The sequence below is a fragment of the Rhinopithecus bieti genome, unplaced genomic scaffold (assembly GCF_001698545.2).
Source record: "Rhinopithecus bieti isolate Rb0 unplaced genomic scaffold, ASM169854v2 scaffold_2476, whole genome shotgun sequence".
In the NCBI taxonomy this organism is placed as follows: domain Eukaryota; kingdom Metazoa; phylum Chordata; class Mammalia; order Primates; family Cercopithecidae; genus Rhinopithecus; species Rhinopithecus bieti.
In genome coordinates, this window is record NW_016803754.1 from 340977 (window position 1) to 359015 (window position 18039).

Genomic DNA, 18039 nt, shown 5'->3' on the forward strand with positions numbered 1-18039 from the left:
TGTCCCACTCCTCTCTGACTGCAAACCTCCTCTTCCACTTAAAGCCCTTGTGACAATATTTATTTAATCTTCATAACCAGGTTGCTTATTCTCAAACTCCCGGAAAACCAGGGTTCTTGGTCTCATGCCGGTTTGGATAAAATAACACCGACATATGTGGAGTGGTTTTAAGCAGAGAAAAGTTTAATATACAAGAATGAAGGAAGATGAAAACAGCTCCCCTGTACAGAGAAAGAGGGACAGGGGATTGCAACAAAGAGAAATTTCCCTGTGGGGCAGAAAAGTAGCTGCTTATATGAGGAAGCTGGAGAAGGTGTTGTCTGATTTGCATAGGACTAAAGGGACAGGTTTGACCAGGCATGTCATTCACATAGCCTGTGGAAAACACTGGCCTTCCCATGGTAGTCTTTTTAATATGCAAATGCAGGTTGTCATAATGTTCTACAAACATGGGGATATATGGAGACAGCCATGTTGCCAGAAACATGTGGGAACAAGGAAGAAGTGGGAATCACCATGTTTGGGTGAATCCAGTTTCTAATGGCTGGCATTTGCATAGGAAACCTTCCCAACCTGGGTCCAAGAGCCAGGGCTTTCCAGCTAGACAAGAAGCATTTCTAGAGCTGCTTTAAAAGAACAAAACCTTCCCAAGGACCCCTTTTCCTCTCTAACTGCCTAAAATAATTTCTTCATAACTCCTGTATTATTTAGTTTCCAGAGACAGGACACAGACATCTTTTGGGTGGAGACATTATTCATTCCACCAACAATAAACATCTTCCCCAGAATTGTCCTTCTCTAAAGTAAAATTTAAAAAATCATGAAGTATTTTTATGAATCAAGAGAACTGGACAAAATCTTAGACTCAGGTTCCTCTAACTTGTGAGTTTTATCTGCTGGGGTTTGCTCACACCACTGTCTCCAATGTAGATTTATTGATATGTAGATAGTTTTAGAGGATTTTTAAATTTTGTGACCCAATGTAAACAAAACACTATCTGAGACAGTTCTCAATCAATTTACAGGGTTATTTTTCCAAATATGTGGCTTATGGCCTGTGACACAGCCTTAGGAGGTCCTGCAAACATATGCCCAAAGTGGTTGGATTACACATTGGTTTTATGCATTTCAGGGAGCACAGAAATTACTACAAAGACATAAATCAATACATATCAGATATACATTAGTTTGTCCTGGAAAGGTGGGAATTCTTGAAGAAGGGGCTTCCAGGTCATAGGTGGAGTCAAAGCTTTCCTGACTGGCTACTGGTTGAAAGAGTTAAGCTCTGCCTAAAGAGTTGAATTCACCATAAAAAATGCTTGAGTTTAGAAAATGGGGGTTCTTGTCATGTAGATGAATCCTATGGGTAGCAAATAAAGTAGACAGTGAATGTTGCTTATCAGACCTTTAAAAACATGTCAGACTCTTTGGAAAAGACTTAGTAAGGGGAGGAGATTCTCTATAGAATGCAAATTTCCCCCATAACAGGCAGCTTAGCGGGACCACTTCCGAATAGGTCAAAGAAATATTTTTAGGGCAAAATATTTAGATTTTCTTCAGGGCCTATTATCTGTCACGTTGGACTATGATATCTTATTGCTACAAAGTATCTGTTTTGTCAGTCTAAAGATCTCTGTTGTAATGATAATGCTGGTCAGTTGTGTCTGAACTCCAAAGGGAGGAGAGTATAATGAGGCACATCTAAACCCATATGCCAGTCATGGCCTAACCTAGTTTTTCAAATTTCTTTGAAGTTCTCTCTGCCAAAAGAGGAGTCCATTCAGCTGGTTGGTGGCCTACAACTTAATTTTTGGTTTTAGCATGTAGAAAAACAAAATCACTGCACAGATTCAATCTAAAATAGATTGGTAAAGACAAATTAAGAGCTTCCTGAATATTTCTAGATATCAAAGAAAAAGAAATTATTAGAATTCAGATGAGAAATATCACTCATACAAAAGATTAATGATTTTTTTTACTATCTTGGTTTGGGTCCACCAGCAATGAGGATTCCTGTTTAGGCAGCAAATTTACACTGGGAGGGAAGGAGGAAAGTGAGGAAGGGAACAGAAAATGAATAGTAAAAGACACATTAACCACCCACCTGACTCAAGAGAACTGAAGATCAACCACTTGTGGGAACATGGACTAAATTCCTCTGGGCTGTTCCATCTGAGAGATGAGGAAGCCGGGGTATGTATACCCCTCATCCTGTCCTCACTGATTATGAGCTGTCTCTCTTGTTCTCTTTCAAGCTGCTATAACAGATTCCTCGTCACTGTGTAATTCATAAGGAGCACATATTTATTTTCTCGCACGTCTGGAGAATGGGAAATTTAAGATCAAGGCATGGGCAGGTTAAGGTCTGCTTTCTTTGCTTTCAAGATGATACCTGGAGTTTTGGGTCCTTCAAAGGAAGGAAGGTCGTGTCTTAACATCACAGAGGAGCAGCAGAGAGAGAGAGAGACAGATCCTAGCCCTATAATCCCTGTTTATAGTAGTATTCCTGTATTCCACTAGAGGGCTCCACCCTGATGACCTAAACACATCCCAATAGGCCCCATATGGCAATACCTTTACACTGAGAGTTAGCTTTACAACAGATGGATTCTGGAGGGCACAGTGAAACCACAGAACTTTCCTAATAAGGGAGGAGACCACCCCTCATATCGTCTTATGCCTAATTTCTGCCTCCAAAGAAAGAAGAAGTAAACACTAAAAGGCAGAAATGAAATCCACAGGCAGACAGCCCAGCACAGCACCCTGGGCCCGGTAGTTAAAGATCGATCCCTGACCTAACTGGTTCTGTTATCTCTAGATTACAGACATTGTATCGAAATGCACTGTGAAAATCCCCATCTTGTTTTGTTGCAATCTAATTACCGGTGCATGCAGCCCCCAGTCACGTATCCCCTGCTTGCTCAATCAATCACGACCCTCTCACATGCACCCCCCTTAGAGTTGTCAGCCCTTAAAGGGTCAAGAATTGCTCACTTGGGGAGCTTGGCTCTTGAGACAGAAGTCTTGCTGATGCCCCCGACCGAATAAACTCCTTCCTTCTTTAACTCGGTGTCTGAGGAGTTTTCTCTGCGGCTTGTCCTGCTGCACTAAGAGACACCCATTCCAGCCCATTTGTTCTGCAAAGCATGCAGGCAGCATTCTCTGCCCAAGACCATAAAGAACGTAAGACATGTATATTGCCATTGGAAGCGAGCAGAGGTACAGCAAAGGGAAAGCCCTAGACTACAGATGGGGACTCCTACATTCATCCTGGTACAGTTAACCCTTGAATAACTTGGGTTTGAAATTTGCAGATCCACTTATATTTTCTTCTGTGTGTGTCACCTATGAGCAAGCACTTAATACATAGAAAATATATTTTCTAATTTTCACAGTTTTCTTAATAACATTTTTTTCTTTAGCATACTTTATTGGAATAATAGACTATATGATATAAATAACTTTACAAAATTGTTTATCAACTATTTATTTTATCACTATGGCTAGCAATCAAAAGTAAGCTATTAGTACTCAAGTTAGAAATGCAAAAGTTCTACACAGGTTTTCAACTGCACCTGTGCTCAGTACTCCAACTTCCACATTGTTCAGGGGTCAACTGCCCTTTCAGTCTGTAGCTGTATCTCTCTTGAACAGCATCTTGGCAGGTGGGTTGCAAGTAAAGCAATCCAGTACATAACATCTCAAACTGTGCTGCATTGGTATGATGATTATGTAAAGCCAAAGGCATTTAGAAAGCAGCAAATGCACTAAAAGCCTTTTCCTAAACATCCCTTATCTGCCTAAAAGGAGATTCTCCAGAAGGAAATGAATTGTCACAAAAATTCTTCCTGAGAATCTTTATATCAGGGAAGATTAATATGAAAGAGGAATTTAAAATAGAAGAGACTGGAAGTTGATGCTTTATCCAGACAAGCTTTTATCTGTTCTTTTGAGGACACACTTCTGCTCTCATCTGTTCTCTCCAGGTTGCCTACACTTCACAATTCCCTCTTCCCTAGAAAGGAAATATAAACAACTAGATCTCATTGAGTTACCTGGGTAATCACCCTGCTATGATATCCTACTGCACTTCAAATGAATTTTGTTTTCCTTTTCTCTTATTAATCTTCCTTTTGTCAGTTTATTTTCAGCAAACATTTAAAGGACAAATGGAACTTTCTTGNTGAGCTGTCTCTCTTGTTCTCTTTCAAGCTGCTATAACAGATTCCTCGTCACTGTGTAATTCATAAGGAGCACATATTTATTTTCTCGCACGTCTGGAGAATGGGAAATTTAAGATCAAGGCATGGGCAGGTTAAGGTCTGCTTTCTTTGCTTTCAAGATGATACCTGGAGTTTTGGGTCCTTCAAAGGAAGGAAGGTCGTGTCTTAACATCACAGAGGAGCAGCAGAGAGAGAGAGAGACAGATCCTAGCCCTATAATCCCTGTTTATAGTAGTATTCCTGTATTCCACTAGAGGGCTCCACCCTGATGACCTAAACACATCCCAATAGGCCCCATATGGCAATACCTTTACACTGAGAGTTAGCTTTACAACAGATGGATTCTGGAGGGCACAGTGAAACCACAGAACTTTCCTAATAAGGGAGGAGACCACCCCTCATATCGTCTTATGCCTAATTTCTGCCTCCAAAGAAAGAAGAAGTAAACACTAAAAGGCAGAAATGAAATCCACAGGCAGACAGCCCAGCACAGCACCCTGGGCCCGGTAGTTAAAGATCGATCCCTGACCTAACTGGTTCTGTTATCTCTAGATTACAGACATTGTATCGAAATGCACTGTGAAAATCCCCATCTTGTTTTGTTGCAATCTAATTACCGGTGCATGCAGCCCCAGTCACGTATCCCCTGCTTGCTCAATCAATCACGACCCTCTCACATGCACCCCCCTTAGAGTTGTCAGCCCTTAAAGGGTCAAGAATTGCTCACTTGGGGAGCTTGGCTCTTGAGACAGAAGTCTTGCTGATGCCCCGACCGAATAAACTCCTTCCTTCTTTAACTCGGTGTCTGAGGAGTTTTCTCTGCGGCTTGTCCTGCTGCACTAAGAGACACCCATTCCAGCCCATTTGTTCTGCAAAGCATGCAGGCAGCATTCTCTGCCCAAGACCATAAAGAACGTAAGACATGTATATTGCCATTGGAAGCGAGCAGAGGTACAGCAAAGGGAAAGCCCTAGACTACAGATGGGGACTCCTACATTCATCCTGGTACAGTTAACCCTTGAATAACTTGGGTTTGAAATTTGCAGATCCACTTATATTTTCTTCTGTGTGTGTCACCTATGAGCAAGCACTTAATACATAGAAAATATATTTTCTAATTTTCACAGTTTTCTTAATAACATTTTTTTCTTTAGCATACTTTATTGGAATAATAGACTATATGATATAAATAACTTTACAAAATTGTTTATCAACTATTTATTTTATCACTATGGCTAGCAATCAAAAGTAAGCTATTAGTACTCAAGTTAGAAATGCAAAAGTTCTACACAGGTTTTCAACTGCACCTGTGCTCAGTACTCCAACTTCCACATTGTTCAGGGGTCAACTGCCCTTTCAGTCTGTAGCTGTATCTCTCTTGAACAGCATCTTGGCAGGTGGGTTGCAAGTAAAGCAATCCAGTACATAACATCTCAAACTGTGCTGCATTGGTATGATGATTATGTAAAGCCAAAGGCATTTAGAAAGCAGCAAATGCACTAAAAGCCTTTTCCTAAACATCCCTTATCTGCCTAAAAGGAGATTCTCCAGAAGGAAATGAATTGTCACAAAATTCTTCCTGAGAATCTTTATATCAGGGAAGATTAATATGAAAGAGGAATTTAAAATAGAAGAGACTGGAAGTTGATGCTTTATCCAGACAAGCTTTTATCTGTTCTTTTGAGGACACACTTCTGCTCTCATCTGTTCTCTCCAGGTTGCCTACACTTCACAATTCCCTCTTCCCTAGAAAGGAAATATAAACAACTAGATCTCATTGAGTTACCTGGGTAATCACCCTGCTATGATATCCTACTGCACTTCAAATGAATTTTGTTTTCCTTTTCTCTTATTAATCTTCCTTTTGTCAGTTTATTTTCAGCAAACATTTAAAGGACAAATGGAACTTTCTTGCTTTCTCCCAATATAAGCAAGTTCCCTTAAAATTCAGGCTGCTTACAAAGCAGCAGGAAGATTTGTGCACAGGCTACAGCACTGTGGTTTGGTTCCCCTAGTCAGGCATCAGTAAAATTTTGTACAGCCCTAGGCTGTAGCCCACTGATGCCACTGCTACTGAGCCAGGCTGGGACATTTTTGGGCACATTAGAGATGTGAGATATATCAAGTGCAAATCCCTGTCCAATTACATCTGGATCCAACTGATTTCTCCATGTACGTAGGCAATTGCTTGATACAAGATTGGATGTCTCCTTCCTGAAGATGTTATCAAGGAGACTGCTGTCTAGGTCAGGATGATGTCCCCACTCACTGATAAAAAGTAAAAAAGAAAAGTGGTATTGATGGTGCATGGCAGGGACCTGCTTCGTTCAGCGGTTACCTTCACTAAGAGAGATGAATTTTGGGAAACAATACTCAATGGCAGAAAAGAAGGTAGACTATGAAGGTGCCCAAAACAAGAATAAGGTGCAGCTCATTTAGTCTATGAGTATTACAGAGACCTGCACCTCTTGATAATGGTGGATCTGTGAGCGCTGCGTGCGTTGAGAAAACATGGTATCATCTCTGCATCTGTAGTAAATTGTCTGATCTCATACTGGTAAGAACAATGGCATAACATCATTACCTAATACTTACAAATACATGTAGCATCATGTCAATAAATTTTATTTTTAATTTTTTTACATAGGAACAGTATTAAACTCAGAGAAATGTTGCATGTATATGACAAATACTCCCTTCCCTAACCGGAATCATATGAGTCTTTTGAAGACTTGAGAATTGTACCATCTAACATTTTACTATGGGTTTCCTACAAACTACTATATTCTCCTAAATAATCCCCATACACCAATGAAATACATTACTCCATCGACTCCTGAGGAATATTTCAAATTGTCAAAAATAAACCATAAAATATTTCTCATAACAAAACAGTCCCTAGTAGAAACACATTCTCTGTGGACAAATTTGTGCTACCCTGGTCTTACCTGGGACACCTGGGGACACTGAGCTGGTGTTCAGTTACTGAGATGAGCCAGCCCTGCAGCTGTGCCCAGTCTGCCCCATCCCCTGCTCATTTGCATGTTCCCAGCGCACATCCTCCTGCCCTGAAGACTTCTTAATAGACTGGTCACGCTTTGTGCAGGAGTCAGTCCCAGTCAGGACACAGCATGGACATGAGGGTCCCCACTCAGCTCCTGGGGCTCCTGCTGCTCTGGCTCCCAGGTAAGGAAGGAGACACTAGCAGTTTACTTAGCTCAGTGTGCTCACTACTGCTTTGCTATTCAGGGAAATTCTGTTACAACATGAATAATTGTGTGGACATTTGTTTTTATGTTTCCAATCTCAGGTGCCAGATGTGACATCCAGATGTCCCAGTCTCCATCCTCTCTGTCTGCATCTGTAGGAGACAGAGTCACCATCACTTGCCAAGCCAGTCAGGGTATTAGCAATGCTTTAGCTTGGTATCAGCAGAAACCAGGAAAAGCCCCTAAGCTCCTGATCTATGATGCATCCAGTTTGGATAGTGGGGTCCCTTCAAGGTTCAGCGGCAGTGGATCTGGGACAGAATTCACTCTCACCATCAGCAGCCTGCAGCCTGAAGATTTTGCAACTTATTACTGTCAACAGTATAACAGTGACCCTCCCACAGTGTTACACACCCGAACATAAACCCCCAGGGAAGCAGATGTGTGAGGCTGGGCTGCCCCAGCTGCTCCTCCTGATGCCTCCTTGGGCTGAGACTGTTCCTCAGATGCAGCCACACTCTGATGGTGTTGGTAGAGGAGGACATGAAGTCACCTCTGCACCCGAATTCTTTTCTCTTTCTCAGCCCCAACTACACAGACATAGCAATGCCTCTGCTGATTTAATAAAGACAGATCATGACACCTGAGGAGTCTAGTTTATGGCTTCAGTTGGAATTCGTATAACAGAGAAGATGCCACTATAGATATTCTAACCTGAAATTGAAATTGTCTTAATAAAGAGAATTAGAGTAAACTACTAAAGTCTAAATAAAATGTACAGATAAATCTCTAAATTTAATGTTTTATTTGCAAAGAAATATTTGCCAAGTGGGGCATACAGGAAAACTCAGTGGTCTTCAATGTATTGGAAGAATGAAGAGAAAGTTACCTTTTTATGAAAAAGGGAAAATATTACCTATGGCTCTTGGGGAAAGTTCATTGGCACTAGTAAGGCTTGGGAGCGGGCAAGCTCAGGCTGGTAAGCAGTGGTGGACAAATTGAAACCTAGAATAATAACAAGTTATCTCAGATGTTATGGATCAATTTGATTTCAGGTTACAAGAAGCCAAAGCAGTGAAGCTTGCAGAGAATTTTGTTTCTGAAATACCAGGGATTCGGTATAGATCCTGCTGCTCACCACACAGAAAGCCAATCACTAAGACAACAAGTACTGCCAATGAACAGGCTTTAATCAGGTGCTGCACTCAAGGAGATGGGGCACCATTCGCAAATGTATCTCCCTGACCAACTAAAATTAGGGTTTATATAGCAGGGAAGAAACGTGGGAAAACAGGAATTAGCGAGGGGTAAGGACAATAATTTGGTCAATAGGAAGCAGGAGGTCAGTTAGGCAATCATAATGGGCAAGGGGTCTGATGTCTCACTGTCCCAATTCAGTGATATGTAAGTTTCAGCTCTTTGATAGTATCTGGGAGGCCTGTTCATTGGTTTACTGGCAGAAGAAAAAAAACCCTCAGGTAAGACGGATGTAATTATCCTGAGTTTTAAAACTGGGGGTGTCAATTTCTATGTTTATTCAAAAAACCATAAACATTAGTTCCATGGGATAATGGGGCCTATTTCAATTGCATTCTAGAAACAATATTTTGTACCCTGAGTTCCTTTCCCCTCTGGTTTCTTGGCTCTGTTGGGTATGACAAGAATGACCAAATTCCTGAGATTCATTTTCACACTACAACTTTTCAAAGCCAAGGATATAGTAGTCATGAAAGCTGATATTAGAAGCAGGATTCTCTGGTGCTCCCTCAGAAAACAGAATGCATGTGCCCCTGAAGTATGGGCTGTTTAACCATGTGGTCCTCAGTCCTGTCTGGAAGCTTAGGGGTGGGGTGTTGATGCTCTCAGCTTCCTACAGCATCTTTCCAGGTGTTTCTGCAGTCCTCATCTCTGTCCCTGTGTCTGTCTTAGGTACCAATGGAGAATATTGAGTCATCCTTTTCTGACTTCCAAATCTTATGGGAGGACTTCTTATTGGGCAACTCTATAAGAAACAAGAGAGGCAAAAAGGGATATTTATGTAAGTTAAAATGAGGCCCCTGTGAGGCCTCGTGAGACCAAGTTTGACACACAAGAAGGAAGGAAGAAGAAAACAGCTAAATAGCTCCCCCATACAGAGACAGAGGGATGGGGATGGAAAAAACTCCATGAGCAGTGGAAAAGTGGCTGCTTATAGGAGGAGGCTGAAGGAGGTGGTGTCTGATTTGCATAGGGCTCAGGGGATTGGTTTAACCAGGCATGTCATTCACGTAGCCTGAGAAAAAACTAGCCCTCCCATCCTAGCCATTTAATATGCAAATGTAGGTCACCATAATGTTCTACGCACATGGGGATATGTAGGGGCAGCCATGTTGCCAGTCACATGTGGGGGCAAGGAATAAGAAGGTGGGAATTGCCATGTTTGGGTGAACCTAGTTTCTCATGGCCTTTATTTGCACATCAAAGCTTGCCAGCCTGACTCTAAGAGTCAGGACTTTCCTACTAGAAAAGAAACATTTTTGGAGTTGCTTTAAAAGAAACAAAACCTTCCCAAGGACCCCTTTTCCTCTCTATCTGCCTAAAATAATTTCTTTATAACTCCTATAGAACTTGGGTTCCAGAGACGAGGACATGTACATCTTTCGGGATGGGGACAGTATTCATTCCACCAAAAATGAATATATTTTTCAGACCTCTGAATCCAAACTAAGCCATCATATCCCCTGTGACCTGCATGTGTACATCCAGATGGCCTGAAGCAACTGAATCACCACAAAAGACGTGAAAATAGCCTTAACTGATGACATTCCACCACTGTGATTTGTTCCTTCCCCACCCTAACTGATAGGATATAGTCTCCCCTGCCCTTAAGAAGGTACTTTATAATATTCTCCCCCACCCTTAAGAATGTACTTTATATGGCTATCCCAAACCTGTAAGAACTAATGATAATGCCACCACCCCTTGCTGACTCCTTTTTCAGACTCAGCCCACCTGCACCCAGGTGAAATAAACAGCCTTGTTACTCACACAAAGCCTGTTTGGTGGACTCTCTTCACACAGACACATGTGACAATATTCCCCCAAATCGTCCTTATCTGAAGTAAAATTTAAAAAATAACAAAGTATTTTTATGAAACAAGAGAGCCGGACAAAATCTAAGACTTAGTCAACTTGTGAGTCCTCTGACTTGTGAGTTTTAGCTGTTAAGGTGTGCTCACTCCACTGTCTCTACTGTAGACTTTTGGATATGTATATAATTTTAGAGGATTTTTAAATTTGATGACCCAGTGTAAACAAAACAGTATCTGAGACAGGTCTCAATTTATAGGTCTATTTGCCAAAGATAAGGCTTATGGCCTGTGACACAACCTTAGGAGATCCTGCAAACATGTGCCCAAGGTGGTTGAATTACACATTAGTTTTACAAATTTTAGGGAGATGCAGAAATTACAGGCAAAGACACAAATCAATATACATAAGATATACATCAGTTTGTCCTGGAAAGGTGGGAGAGCTTGAAGCAGGGGCTTCCTGGTCACAGGTGGATTCAAAGGTTTCCTGATTGGCAACTGACTGAAAGAGTTAAGCTCTGCCTAAGAATTGAATTTATCATAAAGAAGTGCTTGAGTTTAGATAAGGGGGTGTGGAAGGCAAAGTTCTTGTCATGTAGATGAATCCTATGGGTAGCAGACAAAGTAGGGAGGGGCTTATCAGACCTTAGAAAAAAAAATGTCAGATACTTTGGGAAACAGTAAGGGGAGGAGATTCTCTGCAGAATGCAAATTTTCCCAACAACAGGCAGCTTTGCAGGGCCACTTCAGACTAGGTCAAAGAAATATTTTTAGGGTAAAATATTTTGATTTTTTTCAGGGCCTATTATCTGTCATGTTGGAGTAAGGTATCTTATTGCTACGAAGAGTCTGTTTTGTCACTCCAAAGATCTCTGTTGTGATGATAATGCTGGTCAGTTGTGTCTGAACTCCAAAGGGAGGAGAACATAATGAGGCACATCTAAATCCACCTGCCAGTCATGGCATAACCTAGTTTTTCAGATTTCTCTGAAGTTCTCTCTGCCAAAAAAGAAGTCCATTCACCTGGTTTGTGGCTTACAACTTAATTTTGGTTTCAACACACAGAAAACAAAATCACTTCACAAATTCAATGAAAATAGATTGGTAAAACAAAACAAAACAAACAAAAAATTTAAGCACTTCCTGAATATTCCTACATGTCAAAGAAAATAAATTATTAGAATTCAGATGAGAAATATCACTCATACAAAAGATTAACAATTTTTTTTTTTTTTTTTTTTAGTATCTTAGTTTGGCTCCACCAGCAATGAGGATTCCTGTTTAGGCAGCAAATTTACACTGGGAGGAAAGGAGGAAAGTGAGGAAGGGAACAGAAAATGAATGGTAAAAGACACATCAACAACCCACCTGACTATGGCATAAATACCTGAATAAATACCCTGAGGTATTTATCCAGGTATCACAGGAGGTGATAAGTAACTTGTCCCTGACTATGGCAGATATTGCTCCTCCTCTATAGACACTGCCTTGGTAGTCCAGCAGACATCCCTTAAGTCCTTCAGGAAGGATGTTTAAGATAACAGTGTTGCTCTAGACTTTTAAAAAATCTCAGCTGGGAGGATTGTATGCAATTTTCAACACCTCCTGCGATAATAACTGGGATATTATATTATATTTATCCCTGGGATAAATAACCCAGGGATCCTGGGTTACGTAACAGCTTCAGGTGGGCCTGATCATCCTGCCTCTGGTAGTAGTTTTCACTGGCCTGGTGAAATGTATTCTGGCTGTAGCTCAATGATGTTGCTTTGAGATTGTGTTAGTCAAGGTGCTTCATCAGTCTGACAAGACACACCTCCACCTCCAGTTCAGGGTGGTTGGTAGGCATATAAAATGGAATAGCTTTCTAAGGGGGATGACTGGGTTGGGGATTGATTTCACTACAGTCCTCCGATGGTCCTGGACTGACTTGGTCCTCCCCAGTCTCTTTCTTACACTTCTCAAGAATAATTGTAGAATGTGCTGGAAGTGTAGCATTGTGAAATAGTGAGGGACTGGTCAGAACAGCCAGGCCTCTGTTCCAGTTCCCTCTAGTACTGTCCTCCTGTACTTCAGTCCTCCAGTACTTTAGCTCCATGTGTCCTATGACACCAAGGTTTAAAACCCAGAGCATCTTCTTTCTGGGGCTCCTGAGCGGTGGTCCAGGTGGGGTACACACAGTCAAGATTCCATCAGCCCCACATGCCTGTGCCTCAGGGTAAAGACCCACAATAAATCCTAGGCTTCTGCAGTCCCTTGCTGGCCACCTGTAAACACTAAACCAGATTCTTGTAACTTGTTGTGTACGATTGTTCTATCACCCTGGACTCTGATGAGTTGATAACCAGTGCACAGTGAACCTGCTTCACAGTAGTCACTGTCATAGAAACAGAATTTGATTGCAGGTTGCCAGGGACTGGGAGCAGGGGAAATGGGGAGGGGGTTGTCATTTAATGGCAATGGAGTTTCAGTTCTAGAAGATGGAAAGAGCTGGAGATGGATATTATTGATGCTAGCACAACAATGTGGCTATACTTAATGCCTTTGCCCTGCACACTTAAAAATGGCTAAGATGGGCAATTTTATGTTCTCTATATTTACCATAGTTAAAAAGTTTGACATCTTTATCATATTATGGGATCAGAAGGCTTCGTTTTATTTTCTAATTTTTTGAGCAAATGTTAATAAATAATCACTTAGAGATGCCATTGTTCACATCACATCTTAACAAACAGTGGTTTTTTTCCTAGAGATGGGGGGGTTCCCTATGTTTTCCAGCCCGGACTTGAACTCCTGGATTTCTGCTATCCTCCCTACTTGACCTTGCAAACATCTAGGATAAGGGGGATAAGCCCTTGCACCTGGTCTTAACTAATAATTTACCGGGAGGTTTAACAGGGAACTTCCTTGAAAATGTGTATTCCAAGGCAGCCACCTCTAAGGCCAGGCAATCTCCTAAGCTATATTTCTCCACCCAAATGCACTGCTCCCTCTGTGATGCCACATGCCCTCAGCATGAAGTCCCATAAAGAGAACAAGGCACGGAGGCAACCAAATGTCCTGAGTGGAAATTACTGTGAAGGCCTGGCATTAGAAGAGCATCAGTGTTGCAGTGCTACTTGACTAGCAAAACACTCTCTGGCTTATATTCCTGGATATTTTTTTCCTCAAACTTTTGCTAATATTGAATACCAGGGTTGAGATGAGAACCTTTCTATCCTAAGTCTAGTTAAATGTCATCTCATTGACGATATATTGCCTTATGGAGTATAATAATGATCAATATTGAAAATACTTATTACTACTCCAACACTCTCTTTATATATCACGTTACCATCCTAAGTATTATGGCTTGACAAAAGTATTTGAAAGGGAACTAGGACAGTATTGATTCTGTTCTCAATATCCCATAACACATGAATTTGCAAAATTGACAAGAAAATGGTAAGAAAAACATAGCTTAATAATCACTAGCTATTCTGGTTACTGTTGAGTGACAATTAGGTGAAATCTTAAAAAAAGAAAATCAAAGCAGATTTTGGAGTCTATAGAGCTATAATAAGTTATTGGTGGACATGTAAAATGTTATAGCCACTTTGGGAAAAGTCAGAGAGCATATTAAACACTTGCTGTATGACACAGCAACTACATGCCTAGGTACCAGCCCTAAAGAAATGAAGACATCTGTTCATGCAAAGTCTTGTTCAAGAACATTCACAGCAGCTTTATCCATAATAGCCCAAAGTGGAAACAACCCACATGGCAATCAATAGACAAAGGAATCCATTATAATATTACTGAATAGTTAAATAACACTCAAAAATAAAGAGGAGCACATAACTGGAACACAGGACATCTGGATGAATCAGAGAAACAGTTATGCTGCACAAAAGTCACCAGACGCAAAAGAGCGCATCCTATATTTCATTTACGTGAAACTCTTAAAAAGAAAATGGAATCTGTACTGACAATAAGCAGATCAAAATTCCCTGATCTGTGCAGTGGAACGCAAGTTGATTCCAAAAGAGTGGGTCAAAATGCTTTGGAGTTAGAGAAATAGTCTGTGTCTGGATTTTAAATGTAGTTCTAAAGATGTATTTCTTTGTGACAGTTCATTGACAATGTATTTTATTGTAATCATTTTCTTTTTTTGCAATGAACTTAGTTAATAGTGAGTGAAGCAAGTGCAAGGCCAATTGCGTAGTGTTGTCTTAACATCTTCTGTCTTGCAGTGTACTGAAAATTGTATGAGCCAGATTATCTGAGAGGTAATCCCTGCTTTGAAACTGAAGAACTGTGTATCTCATGGCAAGATTTCTCTTTTCCAGGAACTTTGGATTTTTCTGCTATATAGTGAGAATTTAAATACACTTCATAAATTAAATCAAAATGAATAAAATACCGAGGAATCCAACTTACAAAGGATGTGAAAGACCTCTTCAAGGAGGACTACAAACCACTGCTCAATGAAATAGAAGAGGACACAAAACAAATGGAAGAACATTCCATGCTCATGGATAGGAAGAATCTGTATAGTGAAAATGGCTATACTGCCCAAGGTAATTTATAGATTCAATGCCATCCCCATCAAGCTACCAATGACTTTCTTCACAGAATTGGAAAAAACTACTTTAAAGTTCATACAGAACCAAAAGAAGAGCCTGCATTGCCAAGACAATCCTTAGCAAAAAGAACAAAGTTGGAGATATCATGCTACCTGACTTCAAACTATACTACAAGGCTACAGTAACCAAAACAGCATGGTACTGGTACCAAAACAGATATATAGACCAATGGAACAGAACAGAGGCCTCAGAATTAACACCACACATCTACAACCATCTGATCATTGACAAACCTGACAAAAACAAGAAATAGGGAAAGGATTCCCTATTTAATAAATGGTGCTGGGAAAACTGGTTAGCCATTTGTAGAAAGCTGAAACTGGATCCCTTCCTTACACTTTATACAAAAATTAATTCAAGATGGATTAAAGACTTAAATGTTAGACACAAAACCATAAAAACCCTAGAAGAAAATCTAGGCAATGCCATTCAGGACATAGGCACAGGCAAGGACTTTATGACTAAAACAACAAAGCAATGGCAACAAAAGCCAACATAGACAAATAGGATCTAATAAAACTAAAGAGCTTCTGAATGGCAAAAGAAATTACCATCAGAGCAAACAGGCAACCTACAGAATGGGATAAAATTTTTGCAATCTACCCATCTGACAAAGGGCTAATATCCAGAATCTATGAAGAACTCAAACAAATTTACAAGAAGAAAATAACATCAAAAGGTGGGCAAAGGATATGAAAGTGTCTCAAAAAGGACATTTATGTAGCCAACAGACACATGAAAAAATGCTCATCATCACTGGTCATCAGAGAAATGTAAATCAAAACCACAATGAGATACCATCTCGTGCCAGTGAGAATGGTGATCATTAAAAAGTCAGGAAACAACAGATGCTGGAGAGGATATGGAGAAATAAGAACGCTTTTACACTGTTGGTGGAAGTGTAAATTAGTTCAACAATTGTGGAAGACAGTGTGGTGATTCCTCAAGGATCTAGAACTAGAAATACCATTTGATCCAGTAATCCCATTACTGGGTATATAATCCCAATCCCATTACTGGGTATATACCCAAAGAACTTTATATCATGCTACTATGAAGACACATGCACATGTATGTTTATTGTGGCACTATTCACAGTAGCAAGACTTGGAACCAGTCCAAATGTCCATCAATGATAGACTGGATTCAGAAAATGTAGCACATGTACACCAAGGAATACTATGCAGCCATAAAAAAGGATGAGTTCATGTCCTTTGCAGGGACATGGATGAAGCTGGAAACCATCATTCTCAGTAAACTATCGCAAGGACAGAAAACCAAACACCGCATGTTCTCGCTCATAGGTGGGAATTGAAAAATGAGAACACTTGGACACAGGGTGGGGAACACTGCACACCAGGGCCTGTCGGGAGTAGGGGGTTGCATTAGGAGAAATACCTAGTGTAAATGATGAGGTGATGAGTGCAGCAAACCAACATGGCCTATGTATCCCTATGTATCAAACCTGCACGTTGTGCACATGTACCCTAGAACTTAAGTATAATAAAAAATATTTATATTTTGAGACTCATACCAATTGAACTCATTCTGCAAACACTTCTAGAGGCAGAAAGCCAGTGATGCCCACAGTAGTGTCTAGCATGCAGTATCTGTTCTATTGTTCATGAAAATTGTCTCACATAGTCTAGCAATGGGCAGCAGCAATTGGGTATTGATATAATTTCTCTGAGTCTTGTTTAATAGACTCCTTAATAAATCATTTTCCCACTATTAAATATAAATTTTGAGGATATTTAGAGATAATTGGCTTCTGATAACTGCAATTAAGGAAACTTGAAGACATGTTAGAAATCACAAAGATTAGTATGTTTTGCAAATGTTATACTTCACCAACAGGAGCTAGGTTACCCTAAAACATCTCTTACAAAGTATGCTTCCCAAGATGTTCCTAGGGGTCACAGGACTAGTCAATGCCAGGAAATGCAGGACAGATTTCACACGCAGTACGGGTACTTGATATTTGAGGAAACTAAAGATGCGAGAACACCCTAGCAGAACCCTCTCCCCAGTGAATCACAAAATTGTATAATCTACCTCCACAGAGAACAGGCAGAACCTAGACTTGCTTCTAATCCATATGGTATGGCAGAGGTTATGAGATGTCTTTCCAATTATGTATTGTATTCTATAGGCCTCTGTCACAGCAGACTGGAAAGAGACACTCTATGAAACCTTCTGCTGGCCTTGAACAAGCAAACAGCCATGTGTACATTGCCTGTGTGAGCATCACATGACAGGGAATTGTCCACAGCCTCTAAGACCCGAGAGCAGTCTTGAGCCAAGAGCCAGTTAGAAATTGAAGCCTTAAGCCATAGAGGTGCTAAGGAATGCGCTGTGCAACCACCTGAAAGAGCTCTAAAGTATCTATGTTCTCAGTGGAGTCACAGTGAGAATGAAGCCCCATCTACACTCTGGTACAGTTTTGTGAAACCCTATGGGCAGCACAAAATAAAGCCATGTGCCAACTGCTGACTCAAAAATTGAGAGATTATCAATGGGTATAGTCTTAAGCTGATAAAGTTGTGGTAATTTGTTACATGGCCATAAAAAACTTAACACACATTTTAAGAACAAATAATAGACCTAAGAGCAGCCGGCCAGGCGCAGTGGCTCATGCCTGTAATTCCAGCACTTTGGGAGGCTGAGGTGGGCGGATCATGAGGTCAGGAGATCAAGACCATCCTGGCCAACACGGGGAAGCCCTGTCTCTACTAAAAATACAAAAAAAAAAAATTAGCCTAGATGTGCTGGTGGGCACCTGTAGTGCCAGCTACTCAGGAGGCTGAGGCAGGAGAATGGCATGAACCCAGGAGGCGGAGCTTGCAGTGAGCCGAGATCATGCCACTGCACTCCAGCCTAGGCCACAGAGCAAGACTCCATCTCAAAAAAA

General features: G+C 40.8%; 1 gene segment (V, D, J or C); it reads left to right on the forward strand.

Annotated features, from left to right (window-relative positions):
• Positions 1–7317: 7317 nt before the first annotated feature.
• Positions 7318–18039, forward strand: part of LOC108515575 (Ig heavy chain V-I region 5-like) — a 29072-nt gene continuing 18350 nt past the window's right edge. Inside the window, 1 exon segment of the V gene segment in view lies at positions 7318–7409. Within this exon segment, the coding sequence occupies positions 7355–7409 (55 nt within the window).